The sequence below is a fragment of the Macaca mulatta genome, chromosome 13 (genome assembly GCF_049350105.2).
Source record: "Macaca mulatta isolate MMU2019108-1 chromosome 13, T2T-MMU8v2.0, whole genome shotgun sequence".
Classification (NCBI taxonomy): domain Eukaryota; kingdom Metazoa; phylum Chordata; class Mammalia; order Primates; family Cercopithecidae; genus Macaca; species Macaca mulatta.
Window position 1 is genome coordinate 97,524,439 of NC_133418.1, and position 16,328 is coordinate 97,540,766.

Consider the following 16,328-nt stretch of genomic DNA (forward strand, 5'->3'; position numbering starts at 1 on the left):
CTCACCAGATCCTTCTTTCTGGGCCCCAAACAGCATCACAACCTTGAATGGGAAGAGAACAGTTTACTTTCCCAATTTCATTCCAGTGTGACACTGATACCTCCCTTCACCCCAGATACATAAAGTGAGTCTCTAGCTCTGTCCCAGCCAGCGTGAGTGATTCTTCATGAATAACGCTAACATAGTTACAATATAAAATTGCTTTACATTGCAGAAATGTGAGGCCCTTTTGAATTCCACTGTATTGTCCTCATACTGCTTGGGGCTGGTCTTTCTTTTTAAATGGTAGAATATACGAGACACCCATACTCATCGTTTCTTCTCTATCATTACAAGGTCGTACTGCAGGCTCTCCACCATCTCAGCCGAGGTTTGTTCTTTCCTCGTTCAAGCTGCTTTAAGTCTGTTGCTCTGACCTTTTGTATCTACCTCCCATCAACTACAGATTGCTGAGGAGCTCTATACTAAGGGAGACCGGACAAAAGATGCTATAGACATGTACACCCAGGCTGGCCTTTGGGAACAAGCCCACAAGGTAGGGATGAGTGGAGTTCATGATAAGAGAACTCTGCCTTAGTGGAAGTGTGGCCTCATTCCTCGGTCTCTGTTTCTCCTCTTCGCTTGACTCCCTGAAAGCTGACAAAGAGTACCAAAAAACAGTCTTTGATCCCTAGCCATAGGGAAAGGAAGGGATGAAGAGAGGCCCTTGTTTCCAGACCTATCTATCATTCTGAAGGAGCAGATGGGCTTGGGAGCTGGGGAATCTGAACTACCACTCCTGACGCCTCTGGTCACATTGATGTCTTTGTTCTCACCCCTACACTTCAGAGCCCAGTGGTTACAGCGGTAATGGGAGTGTATGCCCCAGCACAAGGCATCACAGACCCTCCCACCTTAGCGGAATATAGTTCTTCCTCTGCTTCTTATGGACTTGGAATTCCCCGACCTCACTAGTGACCTCAGGAGTGGCAATAACCAAACTCCTGTGATTGTTGGGAGAGTTCAGAGCTTCTGAACAAGCAGGTTTCCTTGAAGCCCTGCTTCCCTGGGGAATTGGACCTGAGGCTGCCCTGCCTCTGTGCCTCCACAGCTGGCGATGAAATGCATGAGACCAGAAGATGTATCAGTGTTATACATCACTCAGGCCCAGGAAATGGAGAAGCAGGGCAAGTACCGTGAGGCTGAAAGGTGAGCCGTGGCCTCAGAGGAGGTGTAGTGGGAGATGAGATTTCAAGGCTGGGAGGAGGGATGGGGCCTGAGGATGTGTACCTTCTGCCCAGAAGGCAGTGACAGCAGGGATCAGGTCTAGGAGGCCCCAGATGTATCTCCCTTCCCCAGGCTATATGTGACAGTAGAAGAGCCTGATCTTGCCATCACCATGTACAAAAAGCACAAGTTGTATGATGACATGATCCGCCTGGTAGGGAAGCACCATCCAGATCTCCTCAGTGACACACACCTACATCTGGGCAAGGTGAGCCCTTCTCCTGGCTCTACCTATCTCTTCCCCAACCAGGCTCCATCTCCCCATCTCTCCATCCTGACTCACCTTCCTGCAGGAGCTGGAGGCTGAAGGCCGACTACAGGAGGCCGAGTACCACTACCTCGAGGCCCAGGAATGGAAGGCAACAGTGAACATGTACCGGGCCAGTGGGCTTTGGGAAGAGGCCTACCGGGTAAGGAGTTCAGGCCATGCTGAGAGATACATCCATCCTTCTTTCCCACGTTTTTTCCCTTTTTTTTCAGAAAGGGTCTCACTCTGTCACCCAGGCTGGAGTGCAGTGGTGCAATTACGGCTCACTGCAGCCTTGACCTCCTAGGCTTAAGCAATCGATCCTCCCACTTCAACCTCCTGAGTAGCTGGGACTACAGGTGTGCACCACCACAGCTGGCTAATTTTTAAATTTTTTTGTAGAGACAGGTTTTCACCATGTTGCCCAAGCTGGTCTTGAACTCCTGGGCTCAAGTGATCCACCTGCCTTGGCCTCCCAAAGTGTTGGGATTACAGCTATGAGCCACCATGCCCAGCCCTTCTTTTCCACTTTAAGTGACTAATTCACAATTGGTCAGAGCATCTTTGAAAATGTAGTGAAGATCAGAGTCTCTCTTGCCAGAACCATGTCCACATCTGTATACAGAAAATTTCACTTACAATTTTAAGGGTCTGTGGACCAGGTGAAGCCTATCCTTGGACCCTAAGTACTTCAACCTAAGTTAAGAAACCCTGAAATTTAGCCCTTTTCCTGTTAACTTTTTATTTTATTTCATTTTTTGAGACAGAGTCTTGCTCTGTCACCCAGGCTGAAGTGTGGTGGCACAGTCTTGGCTTACTACAACCTCCACCTCTTGGGTTCAAGCAATTTTTCTGCCTCAGCCTCCCGAGTAGCTGGGATTACAGGCAGTCACCACCATGCCCAGCTAATTTTTGTATTTTTAGTAGAGATGGGGTTTCACTATGTTGGCCAGGCTGGTCTCAAACTCCTGACCTCAAGTGATCCTTCCTGCCTCGGCCTCCAAAAATGCTGGGATTATAGGTATGAGCCATCGCGCCCAGCCTCTTCCTCTTCAATTTAGAACAGTTATTGGATCCTTGTCAAAGCCAAGGTCAGAGATAAGAAGGGAGCAGCTCTGTATTGAAGGATTATTGAGTGACTTTGCTTTATAGGTGGCCAGGACTCAAGGAGGGGCTAATGCCCACAAACACGTGGCCTATCTGTGGGCAAAGAGCCTGGGAGGAGAGGCTGCAGTTAGACTGCTCAACAAGCTGGGACTCCTGGAAGCTGCTGTTGACCACGCTGCGGACAATTGGTGAGGCCCCAAGCTTTCTCTCCATGGGCCCCATCGCAGGCAGAGCCACTATCTAGAGAAAGAAAATTGATGTATAACTGAAAGATCCTTGGAAGGACATGATAGAGTGGCATGAATAAATTAACTGCTCCTATTCCCTAGAGACTCAGAACAGTGTTTAACCTTTGGCTGTTCTAAGAAGGGTGGAGAGGAAACAGATTGTCAAGCTAGGACTGTAGACTGCACTAAACCAATAACTTACTCCTGGGTAATGGAAGTGTGATTCTGTCAAATGCAGAGTGAACTTTTTTTTTTTTTTTTTTGAGACAGGGTCTCACTCTGTTGCCAGGCTGGAGAGCAGTGGCATGATATTGGCTCACTGCAACCTCCGCCTCCTGGTTCAAATGATTCTCCTGCCTCAGCCTCCCAAGTAGCTGGGACTACAGGCACGTGCCACCACGCTCAGCTAATTTTTGTATTTTTAGTAGGGATGGGGTTTCACCATGTTTGCCAGGATGGTCTTGATCTCTTGACCTAGTGATCCGCCCACCTTGGCCTCCCAAATTGCTGGGATTACAGGCGTGAGCCACTGCACCCGGCTGAACTTTTCTTTTTTTTGGAAGCACCAGAGTCCATGAGGCATTTTATTTGTAAATATGTATTACATCTCTAGAAAAAGAATCACAGGATTTTCCCTCGTATGTGTTGTCTTGCTTCTTCACGGTCCATGATGCCAGCTGAGGTTGTCAGTACAATAAAACCAAACTGGCAGGATGGGAGCAGATTATTCTGCCATTTCTGTAGATCTCTCTGAGTTGCACGTCAAATCTGGGGCTGATCACTGTACACTTGTTTAGCCTGCCTGTGAGGTTCACAGCAGTTTTCCTAGCTGTGATCATTAATGATTTCAAAATCACCAATTTACGATACTTCAGCATCACAATTAGAAACCAGACGATGACTTTGGAGCACAGCCTAATAAGGACCTGGCGTTTGCCTCTCTTTCCGGCATTGTTGATGCTCTTGAGCGCATCAGCCAGGACATTCATGCGCACCATTGTGGCGGCACAGAAAGATAGCCAAAAGAGCAAAGTGAACTTTTCTTAAGCTACTGTTATCGATGCCAATCATGGAGTCTGATGCTGAGGGTGGTCTTGCTCATATTTTGGAGAGACTATATTTCTGCTAATGTAGCTGGAGCTCAGGAGGAGGTGGTGAGCACCAGGAGTCCTCCTAGCCCTGTCAGCGTAGGGCTGCGAGGCTCACTCCTCCCTTACCCTTTGCAGGCCCAAACTCCTTCCTCAGGAGCAGCTGGCCGCAGGGAAGGCATAGGCTTTTCCAGACATCTCTTGATCCACACTGACAGTGACGTGGTCTTCACAGGGCTGCCTGCCTGTCTTCCTTTTTATCTCTCTATGCTCTTCTGTCACTTCATATCCATTATCCTTAAATCTGTCACTTTTTCTCCCCTCAACTCTGTCCTTTCTGTTTTGTCTTGTCTTGTTCCCTTTTTGAATGGAAGCATGAAGTAAGAAAACCTTATCTGCACTTTCTGTTTCAGCTCTTTTGAATTTGCGTTTGAACTCTCTCGGCTGGCCCTCAAGCACAAAACCCCCGAGGTTCATCTCAAATATGCTATGTTCCTAGAGGATGAGGTATGGGTGTGACTTGGACCCTGACCGCAGAGCCCTCTTACTCCATCCCCTAGTGCACTGCTCCTGGGTGTGCATACCCCCAGGCTCATGCCTGCCTGTGATGCCAGTCTCCTTCTCACCATGCACGGCTGCCTTGCTCTCCCTGTAGGGGAAATTCGAAGAGGCTGAAGCTGAATTCATCAGAGCTGGTAAACCCAAGGAAGCAGTCCTCATGTGAGTTACCCCATACATTCCTTAATCCTGTTTCCCCAGTCACAGTCCCAGGATCTTTCATGATTATCTTGACCTTCACTCAAACCTGGAACAAATCAGTGTTACACCCCTCAGTGACATGGCTGTTTGTCTCCCACTACTGGGGCCTCAGTCCTATACTCAGTCTCTCCTCTGTCCCCATCCGGAGGCAGGTTTGTCCATAACCAGGATTGGGAGGCAGCTCAGCGTGTGGCTGAGGCCCACGACCCTGACAGTGTCGCCGAGGTGCTTGTGGGACAGGCCCGGGGGGCCTTGGAGGAGAAGGACTTTCAGAAAGCAGAAGGGCTGCTGCTCCGGGCCCAGAGACCAGGCCTGGCCCTCAATTATTATAAGGTGGGGCACTGGATGCAGGGCCATGAGGGGAGGGGAAGAGGTTCTGAGAGCCCACAGAGAGCCACACTGACCCCTGGTATGAAGAAAGATCAGGGAGGTTAGTATTGGGGAGTGGGAAAGACAGGAAAGAGGAAGGAGAAGAGAGGTCCAAGGACCCAGGAGTCTGTGGGCCAGAGCACCTGTGTGGCAGTGGGAAGCTGTCATGCCTGCCTCTGCCCTCTTGATACCTGGAAATCTGAGCAGGAGGCCGGATTATGGAGTGACGCTCTACGGATCTGCAAGGACTATGTGCCCAGCCAGCTGGAGGCTCTGCAGGAAGAGTATGAGCGGGAAGCTACTAAGAAGGGGGCCAGGTATGAGGCTAGAGGTCCAGGCAGCATTGGCAGGGCTGGGAGGGTCATGAGGCATGCACAGGATAGAGCACGCTGCTCCCCACCCCCATGCCAAGTCCCAGCGTTCTCATCTCCACAGGGGTGTGGAGGGACTTGTGGAACAAGCTCGACACTGGGAGCAGGCTGGAGAGTACAGCCGTGCTGTGGACTGCTACCTCAAAGTGCGAGACTCTGGGAACAGCGGACTGGCGGAGAAGTGCTGGATGAAGGTGAGGGCAGCAGGCCCTTTCTGGTGTTCCTTCTCCCTAGGCCTGTATTCACACTCAGCTCCACTTCTCACATCTGCAGCTCTTTCCTCTTGTGTCTTTTTCTTTTCAGTCAGGTAGCAGGAATCTGTGGAGTGCCTGCTGGATGATAGAGCCAGAACCTCTGAAGGCTGTAAAAGCAGATATAAGACAGACCCTGACAGCCAAAAGTTAGGGGAGTTAGACCAACACATGGCTTAATTAATATCATATCTGAGTAAAGACTAAAGTGCATGATTTAAAGTAGAGTTCAGAGAACAGTGAGATCTCTGTGGGCTAGAGGGGTCAGGAAGCCTCTGTGAAGAAGGAGGGAGGACTTGGACAGGAGCTGGAAGGGCAACTCCATGCACAGGAACTGGCCAGACAGGGAACATGAAAAAAGCATGGGCTCCATCTCCCCCACCCAACATTTCCTGAAAAGAAGCCTCCAGCAAATTAAGCCAGGCCAGTATGTGTCACAAATAATAAGACATACTATATTGGAGAAACCAGCAGGATATATACAGTCATATGCCATATAACAACGTTTTGGTCAACAGTAGACCACATAGGTGGGCGTGGTGGCTCACGCCTATAATTGTAGCACTTTGGAAGCCGAGGTGGGTGGATCACTTGAGATGATCCCACGCCTGGCCTTAGATAGGTTTCAGTATACAAATACTTACCATTGTGTTATGGTTGCGTACAGTAGTCAGTACAGAAGTGTGCTGTACAGGTTTGTAGCCTAGGAGCAATAAGTTCTACGCAACCTCTACCTTGATGTATAGTAGACTATACCATCTAGGTTTGTGCCGTGATGTTTACATAACGATGAAATCCCCTAAGGACATATTTCTCAGAACATGCCCATCATTAGACAATGCATGACTGTAGGTATATGTGTGTACGTGTACATAAAGAGATTTATTAAAAGGAAGTGGCTCATGCAGTTATGAAGATAGACAAGGCCCAAGATCTGCAGGTGAACTGGCAAACTGACAACCCAGGAGAACTGATGGTGTAGTTCCTGTTTGAAGGCCAGCAAGCTTGAGTCCCAGGAAGAGCTGATGTTTCAGTTCAAATCTGAAGGCAGGAAGAAGCCAGTGTCCCAGTTTAAAGGCAGTCAAACAGGAAAAATTCTCTCTAACTTGGGAAGGAGCCAGCCTGTATGTTCTGTTCACGCCTTGAAATGATCAGATGAGGTCTATCTACAGTAGAGAGGGCAATTTGCTTTACTCAGTCTACCAATTTAAATGTTAACCTCATCCAAAAACACTTACAGAAACACCCAGAATAATGTCTGACCAAATACCTGGATACCCTGTAGCCCCGTCAAATTGATACATAAAGTTAACAGTGGCATATATGTATAATTATATTTTAATATCTTTAAAATTGGGATGCACGTATAGTTTTTTTTATACTTTAAGTTCTAGGGTACATGTACACAACATGCAGGTTTGTTACGTATGTATACATGTGCCATGTTGGTGGATGCACGTATAGTTTAAGTGCACCTTAGATACAGTGAAATCTGGTGGGTGGGGGTCATGAAAAGGGTGAAATTGACTGGCCGTCTAAATGACATGTTTGTATGGTGATGGCCCTGCAAAATTTCCCTTAGGTTTTTGAGTTTTTGTTTGTTTGTTTTTTGAGACAGAGTCTTGCTCTGTCACCCAGGCTGTAGTGCAGTGGTGTGATCTCAGCTCACTGCAAGCTCCGCCTCCCGGGTTCACGCCATACTCCTGCCACAGCCTCCTGAGTAGCTGGGACTACAGGCACCCGCCACCACACCCAGCTGATTTTGTTGTATTTTTTTTAGTAGAGACAGGGTTTCACTGTGTTAGCCAGGATGGTCTCAATCTCCTGACCTCGTGATCCACCCTCCTCGGCCTCCCAAAGTGCTGGGATTACAGGCGTGAGCCACTGTGCCCGGCCTTTTGAGGTCTTATAATTGAATAACCCCTAGAAGTTAGAGGGAGAGAAGTAGAAAGAGGGGCTGATGATTGGTTTTGAGGTTCTAGCAGATTTTAATTGGCAGTATTGAGTATCTGATATGTGTAACTTGGGAGCACGGCATGACTGTACCTTCTTCATATTAGTCAGAAGATGGCTTCCTGATGCGGACAGGGCAGATTAAGCTTTGAAGGGCTTAGCAGTAAGAAAGGGAGGCAAGAACAGGTGAGGGAAAGACCAGAGGGGATTAGCATAAACTACAGCTAAATTGGATTGTGTGGAAATTGAAATCTGGTGAAGATGTCAGCGTCCTAATGGAAACAGTATGATCTCATAGAACACTTGATTTTGTAGAATTTCTGAGTTTTAAGTGTTGAAAGGTATCATCAAGATCATCTATTCCAGCACTGGCACTAGAAATATAATGCAGGCCACAAATGTAAGCCATACATGTTATTTAAATTTTCTAGTAGCCACGTTTAAAAAGAGTAAAAAGAAACGTGAAAATAATTGTAATATATTTTGTTTAACACAGTATATCTAAAATACCACCATTTCGTCTGGGCACAGTGGTTCATGCCTGTAATCCCAGAACTTTGGGAGGCCAAGGCGGGCAGATCACTTGAGGTCAGGAGTTTGAGACCAGCCTGGCCAACATGGTGAAACCCCGTCTCTACCAAAAATACAAAACTTACCTGGGCATGGTGGCAGGGGGCGGGGCCTGTAATCGGAGCTACTCAGGAGGCTGAGGCAAGAGAATTGCTTGAACCTGGGAGGCAGAGGTTGCAGTGAGCTGAGATTATGCCACTTCACTCCAGCCTGGGCGACATAGCGAGACTCTGTCTCAAAAAAATTAAATAAATACTACCATTTCAACATGTACTCACACACATTATTTAGATGTTTTCCATTCTTTTTTTATACTAAGTCTTCAAAATCCAGTGTGTATGAATGAAGAAACCAAAGCTCATAAAAGCCCAACACAAATAGTTACAGAATGCCCTGGACTCCTCATTTTAGGAGTCCTTTCTCTGTACTCTGCTACAAAGATTTTACTTATGACAAAGACCTTGAAAATGATTTTGTCAAAGGTGGAAGGTTCAAATGCAGTGACCTCAGGCAGCACAGGAAGTGTCTGAAAGAGTTAATGAACTGAGAGGAAAGATAGGTCCACTGATGGCTAATTAAAGGATTTAATGGACCGTGGGTCAGGCTCTGCCCAGGAGGGTACAAGGTTGAAGGAGAGAGTAAGAGAAAAAGTTGGCATCTGGAGGAGAAAAATGTATGAAATGGATCAGGCTGAGGATTCAGCGGTATTTGTCTCTCCTACCCATTTCCATCTTCTCTTCAACCACTCAGGCAGCTGAACTCTCCATCAAGTTTCTGCCTCCTCAACGTAATATGGAGGTCGTTCTGGCTGTAGGACCCCAGCTGATTGGAATTGGAAAGCACAGTGCAGTAAGCAGGGTGATGGGATGGAACAGAAATAGATTTCACAGAGATGGGTGCAAGGGTGACATCTGCACCTAGGAAGGTGTATGAAGTGGGCCTCCTGGTGGGCAAGGCTTGCAGTCCTGGGGAAACAGATGGGAGAGCTCACAGCGGGAAGACTGGGAGCAAGGAGAAAGTCTCCATGCTGATTTCCCGTTGTGCAGGCTGCAGAGCTGTATCTGAATCTGGACCTTGTCAAGGAAGCAATTGATGCTTTCATCGAGGGTGAGGAGTGGAACAAGGCTAAGCGTGTAGCTAAGGAGTTAGATCCCAGGTAAGCTTGTAACCCCTTCTTACCGGGAAATTCTCTTTTACTTCCTTTTGTAAAGACTGGGAGAAAGTCTTATGGGGAGGGTTGGTATTCTGGAATATGAAGATGGAGCTCCCTGAACATCTTCACAGGTACGAAGACTATGTGGACCAGCATTATAAAGAGTTCCTCAAGAACCAGGGCAAAGTGGACTCGGTGAGACTTGCAGAATTAGCAGGAGGCAGAATGCAGGGAGAGACTCACAAGATTGATTCTCTCCCTCTTCTTTCCCTCATGTCATCTCTTTTCTCTTGTAACTCTGTCTTCCATTGACCCAGCTGGTGGGTGTGGATGTGATAGCTGCTTTGGACCTGTATGTGGAGCAGGGCCAGTGGGACAAGTGCATTGAAACAGCTACCAAGCAGGTACTGCTGTCTTCCCATTCCCAGTTTTCCTTTACATTTTCCCTTGATTCCCCACCTGCTTCAAAGCTGCATCTCTCCTACCTCCACAAAAACCCAAAGCCCAAAGATTTCTAATGGGCATCAGATAAGCTCAATCTGAAACTGGGGTCAGAGGTTTGCATACGCCCTTTGTCTCCTCAACAAATACATGGCCTCAAGTCACCTCACTGCTTGGTCTTGCTGATCCCAACTTCACACATGCTTTTCCTCCACCCCTGTACAGAACTACAAGATTCTGCACAAGTACGTGGCTTTGTATGCAACTCACTTGATCCGGGAGGGTAACTCTGCCCAGGCATTGGCCCTATATGTACAGCACGGAGCCCCTGCTAACCCACAGGTACCAGCCTTCTCCTTGGATTGAATGTTTCCACAAGGAAACTCTTTTCACTTCTAGAACCACCTATTTTCTCAGGAACTATCTTCTCAGAGGATTCTATCCTTAGAGAACATCATGCCCAGAGCCCCCAGTGCATCTCCAGAAAGGTACAGCCTCTCTGGAGGCTGTGTATTTGCTAAGAGCAAGGGGAGAAGTTTGCAGAAACTTTCAACTTCTGTTTGAAGAAACACCCATGGAGCTCCCCATGCTGTTAGCAAATACACAGGCACCTGTCTTTCAGAGCGGAATCCTGCACATACCTCTAGGGCCTTTACTGACTTCCTCCAGAGAATGAACACTGCTGCCTGATTGAGAGTCACAGCCCATTAATATTGTGACTCTGCATTTACATTTGTACAGTTGCCCACACTCACACAGCACCAGCTAAGAAAGTTTGTTCCTCTTTTCATAAAAAATAATCAGCACTTAAAAATAATTCATTTCATTAAAAATAATCAGCACTTAATAATCTGCCACTGTCTCCCAGCTCTTGCACACACACACATACCCATTTCTACACACAGAGCCTGTTTCTCCTCCCTTTGGCCCCACTCCCACTGACTTTCTCTTCTAGCTGTGCCCTTCTCAGATGCCCTTCTCCCCTCTACCTCTAGAACTTCAATATCTACAAAAGGATCTTCACTGACATGGTGAGCTCTCCTGGAACCAACTGTGCCGAGGCCTATCATAGCTGGGCTGATCTTCGAGATGTCCTCTTCAACCTGGTGAGGAAGTTGGGTCGACAGGAGTGAAGGGGCTGCTCTGTCTGTCCTTGTCCTCATCTCTTCTTTCATGCACATAAACCTTTATTCTCAGATGTATTTTACCTTCCTCTGCCAGGTGGCCATCAGAGACCACTCTATGGCCCTGGCACTCCTCTGATCCCTGAGCCAGGCTGTGCTGTCTCCCTCCTCTAGTGTGAAAACCTGGTGAAGTCCAGTGAGGCAAACTCTCCAGCCCATGAGGAGTTCAAGACGATGCTGCTGATTGCTCATTACTATGCCACGCGCTCTGCGGCCCAGAGTGTCAAACAGCTGGTGAGATGTAGGACGGCAGAGGAGCACTCAGTCAGAAGGGCTCATCTGCAAATGTATAAAGCTGAATTGATTCACATTCTGGATTCTTCAGCTTGGGCTCTTGAATCTCTCCACCTCTCTTTCAGCTTCTCTTCTGTCTAAACAAATCTTTAGCCCTTGCTGAGGTTTTCTTCTTCTGACCTTCTTAGGGCTCTGTGCCCACACAGCCTCAGCCTCATTATGTTTAAACATCCAAATCCCATGATTTATTTATTCACCTCTTATAATGTACACATATTTTGGGCTTATTTGTGATTGTTCACTGTATATTTATTTAATGTATTTGGACAATAGAATTCTACAAGTGGAAAGAACCTTAGAAATAATCTAGGTGGCCAGGCACGGTGGCTCACCCCTGTAATCCCAGCACTTTGGGAGGCCGAGGCGGGTGGATCACTTGTGGCCAAGAGTTCGAGACCAGCCTGGCCAACGTGGTGAAACCCCATCTCTACTAAAAACATAAAAATTAGCCAGGTGTGCTAGTGTGCGCTTGTAGTCCTAGCTACTCAGGAGGCTGAGGCACGAGAATTGCTTGAATCCGGGAGGCAGAGGTTGCAATGAGCTGAGATGGCACCACTGCACTCCAGCCTGGGTGACAGAGTGAGACACTGTCCTAAAAAAAAAAAAAAAAAAAAGAATTGAACTTAGGCCCAGATCTGTTGTTCAGAGAAAAGAAAAAAGAAAAGGAAAGAAAGAAAAAAAAAAAAAAAAAACCAACCTAAGACCAGAACAGCTTGAGATCCAGAGCAGTTTAATAATAATTGTTGTTTTTCAGTTCTGTGGCTGCCTTACAGGATCATTGGTCTGGTAGCTCAGTCACTTTAGTGCCATATTCATAATGCTTTGACTTTAATCCCAGGAAACTGTGGCTGCCAGACTTTCTGTTTCACTCTTGCGTCACACCCAGCTACTACCTGTAGACAAAGCCTTCTATGAAGCAGGCATTGCTGCCAAGGTGAGCTGGGACAAGGAAGGGTGGGGCAGATGGGAGGAAGTCAAAAGTTGGAAAATAGAATATCCTTTCTGCTCTGGTAGAGGAAAGCTGAGTGTAGGGCTGATGTTATGGAGGATGTGGTCCTCCTATGTCTTCCTGGATTTTTCTCCCTGGATCCCAGAGAAGTAGCATTCAAGCCCAGCTTGTTCACTCCCATTTGCATCTGGATCCCAGAGAAGTAGCATTCAAACCCAGCTTGTTCACTCCCATTTGCATCTGGATCCCAGAGAAGTAGCATTCAAGCCCAGCTTGTTCACTCCCATTTGCATCTGGATCCCAGAGAAGTAGCATTCAAGCCCAGCTTGTTCACTCCCATTTGCATCTGGATCCCAGAGAAGTAGCATTCAAACCCAGCTTGTTCACTCCCATTTGCAACTCTTCTCTGCTGCAGGCAGTTGGCTGGGAGAACATGGCATTCATCTTCCTCAATCGCTTTTTGGACCTGACTGACGTGCGTAGGGAAGCTGTGCCCCGAGGGTGGGGGTTTTTGCTGGTCGCAAGCTGTGCCTAGCTCATGGTTGCCTACTCTACTGCAGGCAATCGAGGAGGGGACTCTGGATGGCCTTGACCACTCTGATTTTCAGGATACAGACATTCCCTTTGAGGTGCCACTCCCAGCCAAGCAGCATGTACCGGTAAGGGCACAGGGTTGGAAAATGGGAAGGCCTCACCAGTGTAAGTGCCTTGAGGAGGGAGAACATCTTTGTGCTGCCATCTTTGGAAGGACCTCAGCCCTCACTATTCTTTCACTGAAAGTAGAAGCAAAGTAGAAAGAAAAAGCTGTGACTGTATCCCCCAATCCAAGGAGGATTTGCGGCTGAAAGCTGGTATACAGGATGAGGGCTTAGCAAACCCCCTCTTCACCCATCTACCCCAACTTGCCCTGCCCTGTGTGAAGCTACCACTCCCTCTTGTCCTTTCCAGGAGGCTGAGAGAGAAGAGGTTCGAGACTGGGTGCTTACAGTCTCCATGGACCAGCGGCTGGAGCAGGTTCTGCCTCGGGACGAGCGTGGTGCCTACGAGGCCTCCCTAGTGGCAGCAAGCACTGGGGTTCAAGCCCTGCCCTGCCTTATTACAGGTAGAGAAGCCTACAGCACCCCAGATCCTGTGGTGGGTGGGAAGCAGCAGGATCAATAAACTTAATTTTACTAGGATTCAGTAAAGGGTACAAAAGACAGGACCATGCTTTCTACCCCCAGGCTGCTCCTCATTTTTCCATCCTCAATCTCTCTCAAACCCCAGTTCACCATTTTTTTCTTCCTCCACAGGATACCCCATTCTGAGGAACAAAATTGAATTTAAGCGGCCAGGGAAGGCTGCTAACAAGGACAACTGGAATAAATTCCTTATGGCCATCAAGGTTAGAGAGGGGGACTTGAAGAATGAAGGCAGAGAGGGCAGCACTAAAAAAGAAAAAAAAAACAAGTCCAGGCGCGGTGGCTCACGCCTGTAATCCCAGCACTTTAGGAGGCCAAGGCAGGCAGATCACCTGAGGTCAGGAGTTTGAGACCACCCTGGCCAACATGGTTACAAACCTCGTCTCTACTAAAAATACAAAAATTAGCCGGGCGTGGTGGCATGCACCTATAATCCCAGCTACTCAGGAGGCTGAGGCAGGAGAATCGCTTAAACCCAGGAGGTGGAGGTTGCAGTGAGCTGAGATCGTGCCACTGCACTCCAGCCTGGATGACAAAGCAAGACTCCATCTCAAAACAAACAACCCACATACACACTAGAAAGGTGGGTGGGATTGCAGGAAGGCAGGTGCAGACCCTGAAGCCTGCGATGGAGCTGATTTTCTATTTCGAGCATTAACAAGTTCCTCTCATGTTCTTCTATTTGCTTACAGACCTCCCACAGCCCAGTGTGCCAGGACGTGCTGAAATTCATCAGTCAGTGGTGTGGAGGGCTCCCCAGCACCAGCTTTTCCTTTCAGTAGTCGGTAGAGCTGAGGAAGAGTTAGGGCCTCTCCCTCATTAAAGTTTTATAAATAACTGAGACCACTGTATTCTTTGATCAAAGTCACTCCCAACATCACACAGTGTCTTTTCCCCAAAAGGAATCATAATCAAGTAGAAGAAAAGAGAAGTTACTTTATTACAATTTATTATCTCATCCCGAGGTCAGGGCCCCTTGCTTAGTGGGAAAAAAACACCCTTTAGGACTGAGTCTTGGAACAGCACCTGCTGGACAGAGGGGAGAACCAACCCAGGTCAGAGGGGGAAAGTAGCATGGCAAGACCTAGACCCAGTTCTAAGAGCACTTCCCTGCCCCCACTCTTACCCAGGCCACCACCTTCAAGGCCCATTACCTGTCCTAAACCCAACTTCTCTGTGATGCCTGGATTTTTTGACTTTGATCCAGTAGCTGCTCATTTTCCTGCCTTTTATGTTTAGGAGATTCAAGCTCTATCATTTCCTCTAGCTGCAGAAAAAGGTGGAGTTAGACACCCTTGCCCTGAATGATAGGTCAGCATCTTTTTTTTTTTTTTTGAGATGGAGCCTGGCTCTGTTGCCCAGGCTGGAGTGCAGTGGCACGATCTCGGCTCACTGCAACCTCCACCTCCCGGGTTCAAGCGATTCTTCTGCCTCAGCCTTCCAAATAGCTGGGATTACAGGTGCCCGCCACCCCACCTGACTAATTTTTTGTATTTTTAGTAGAGATGAGGTTTCACCACGTTGGCCAGGCTGGTCTCAAACTCCTGACCTCAAGTGATCTGCCTGCCTCAGGCTCCCAAAGTGCTGGGATTACAGGTGTGAGCCACTGCACCTGGCCAGTCAGCATCTTTTCAACACAGCCAATCTCTGTGGAATAAACCCTTCCTGTTCACCTTCCTTACCTGCCCCTGAAGTCCCTCCTTCCTGCAGGGCCCAACTCCACGTAGAGTGAGTGCAGCCACACAGCAGTAACCAGATAGAGCAGCCTCCCCTGCAGACATGAGCAAAGAAGGGATCCAGAGAGCCAAGGCTGTATCCTGAAAAGCAAGGATGGGGAGTAGGAGGGAGTAGGGCAAGTGCAGCAAAGAAGGGAAATTAAAAGGGCAGGACCAAGGCTTTGTAGACCACAAGAAGGAAGAGAATGTGCTCACATAGATTCTTGTGGGGTCAAAGGGGCAGTCGGTATGTCCCGGCCCCTCATCCAGTGGTACCAGAGGATCCAGCAGTCCTGGGTGGCAGTCAGCAATAAGGCGGCGGCCACCGTTGGCCACAGTGAGTGACACGGCAAGGAGGAGGCCCAGAGAGCAGGCAGCGGACAAGAGCAGGTTCACCAGAGCTAGTACCAGCAGGGCCCAGTGCTGGCAGGGACAGATCAGGGTGAGCAGCCTGGGCCTGGCTAACTCCCAGTGACTAGGCACCCAGTTTCTCTATTTGAGGCTCCTCCAATCTATTGAAAGACCAATCTCAGCCCCCATTTCCCTGACTCAAGCCTACTCGTTAAAAGCTCCAGGAAGTCCCTTCTCACCAGTGGAGGGCGAAGAAGGTTCCTGGACGCCAGGAGAGCCACAAGTCCCACGGAAACGCTCTGTGGAAGACACAAAGCCTTTGGCTTGCTGGGCTCTCCGGGCGCCCGGCCCCCACCCCGGGCCGCCTGCCGCGCTCACCAGCAGCCCCGAGCCGACGGAGATGACATTGGCCGTGGTGTACTCTGGCGTGACAGCGCCGCGGGGATTGGCCACGTGCCGCAGGACAGTGCCGTGCAGCACGGCCCCCAGCAGCAGGTTCACGTGGCCCACCAGGATCAGCGCGAGGCCCACGCGCATCAGCCGCCGGGGCCCCCGGGCGGCGTCTGCAAAGCACGGGTGAGGGCAGGGTTGAGTCGGGCGGGGTGGGGAGAGATGGCTCCTGGCGGGTTAACCGCGGGCAGTAGGACAGGCCAAGGGTGGCCCCAAGGTTAGGAGACAAGACGCCAGGTCCCGGAAGTTACCGAAAGCGCAGAGACTGCAGCGCCTCATCCCGTCCGCCGCGCCGGCCGCTGGGCCGCTCTACCTGGGCCCAGCCCCGCCCCAACCTGGGCCCCGCCTCCGTCCCGGGTTCCCCTCCCACCTGGGCCCCGCCTCCGCCCCGGGCCCGCTCCC

At 49.1% G+C, this 16,328-nt stretch overlaps 2 protein-coding genes across 10 annotated transcripts in view; one reads left to right on the forward strand and one right to left on the reverse strand.

Annotated features, from left to right (window-relative positions):
- IFT172 (intraflagellar transport 172) overlaps positions 1–14,247 on the forward strand; it is a 44,929-nt gene extending 30,682 nt beyond the window's left edge. For 3 of the 4 annotated variants that reach the window (XM_077958360.1, XM_028831461.2, XM_015111911.3), the window contains 23 exons: positions 446–535; positions 1,091–1,188; positions 1,339–1,474; positions 1,560–1,676; positions 2,666–2,808; positions 4,349–4,442; positions 4,591–4,655; positions 4,847–5,027; positions 5,271–5,380; positions 5,499–5,628; positions 8,959–9,057; positions 9,255–9,364; positions 9,493–9,556; positions 9,679–9,765; positions 10,028–10,144; positions 10,798–10,908; positions 11,101–11,220; positions 12,119–12,214; positions 12,645–12,704; positions 12,790–12,888; positions 13,178–13,331; positions 13,522–13,613; positions 14,103–14,244. In XM_077958360.1, the coding sequence (XP_077814486.1) occupies positions 446–535; positions 1,091–1,188; positions 1,339–1,474; positions 1,560–1,676; positions 2,666–2,808; positions 4,349–4,442; positions 4,591–4,655; positions 4,847–5,027; positions 5,271–5,380; positions 5,499–5,628; positions 8,959–9,057; positions 9,255–9,364; positions 9,493–9,556; positions 9,679–9,765; positions 10,028–10,144; positions 10,798–10,908; positions 11,101–11,220; positions 12,119–12,214; positions 12,645–12,704; positions 12,790–12,888; positions 13,178–13,331; positions 13,522–13,613; positions 14,103–14,192 (2,463 nt within the window). In that variant the 3' untranslated portion in view covers positions 14,193–14,244. 4 annotated transcript variants of the gene reach the window in all.
- On the reverse strand, positions 3,393–16,307 carry KRTCAP3 (keratinocyte associated protein 3). 6 transcript variants are annotated; one of them, XM_077959859.1, is made up of 7 exons: positions 16,178–16,307; positions 15,855–16,039; positions 15,716–15,775; positions 15,342–15,548; positions 15,093–15,227; positions 14,565–14,677; positions 11,994–12,173 (listed from the first exon to the last, which is right to left on the reverse strand). In XM_077959859.1, exons 1-6 carry the CDS (start codon positions 16,203–16,205, stop codon positions 14,570–14,572), a joined length of 723 nt encoding a protein of 240 aa, XP_077815985.1. In that variant the 5' UTR covers positions 16,206–16,307; the 3' UTR covers positions 11,994–12,173; positions 14,565–14,569. The 6 variants fall into 6 exon arrangements, with proteins under 6 accessions (XP_077815986.1, XP_077815982.1, XP_077815985.1 ...); XM_077959858.1 differs by lacking the exon at positions 11,994–12,173 and adding an exon at positions 14,329–14,436; XM_077959857.1 differs by lacking the exon at positions 11,994–12,173 and adding an exon at positions 14,329–14,439.
- Positions 16,308–16,328: the final 21 nt, after the last annotated feature.

Coding starts and splice junctions, on each gene's coding strand:
- KRTCAP3 (XM_077959856.1), bottom strand. CDS start 16,205: ATGAGGCGCTGCAGTCTCTGCGCTTTCG. Junction 15,776..15,854: donor CCGTCGGCTCGGGGCTGCTG/GTGAGCGCGGCA, acceptor TGTCTTCCACAG/AGCGTTTCCGTGGGACTTGT. Junction 15,228..15,341: donor TTGACCCCACAAGAATCTAT/GTGAGCACATTC, acceptor CTTGCTTTTCAG/GATACAGCCTTGGCTCTCTG.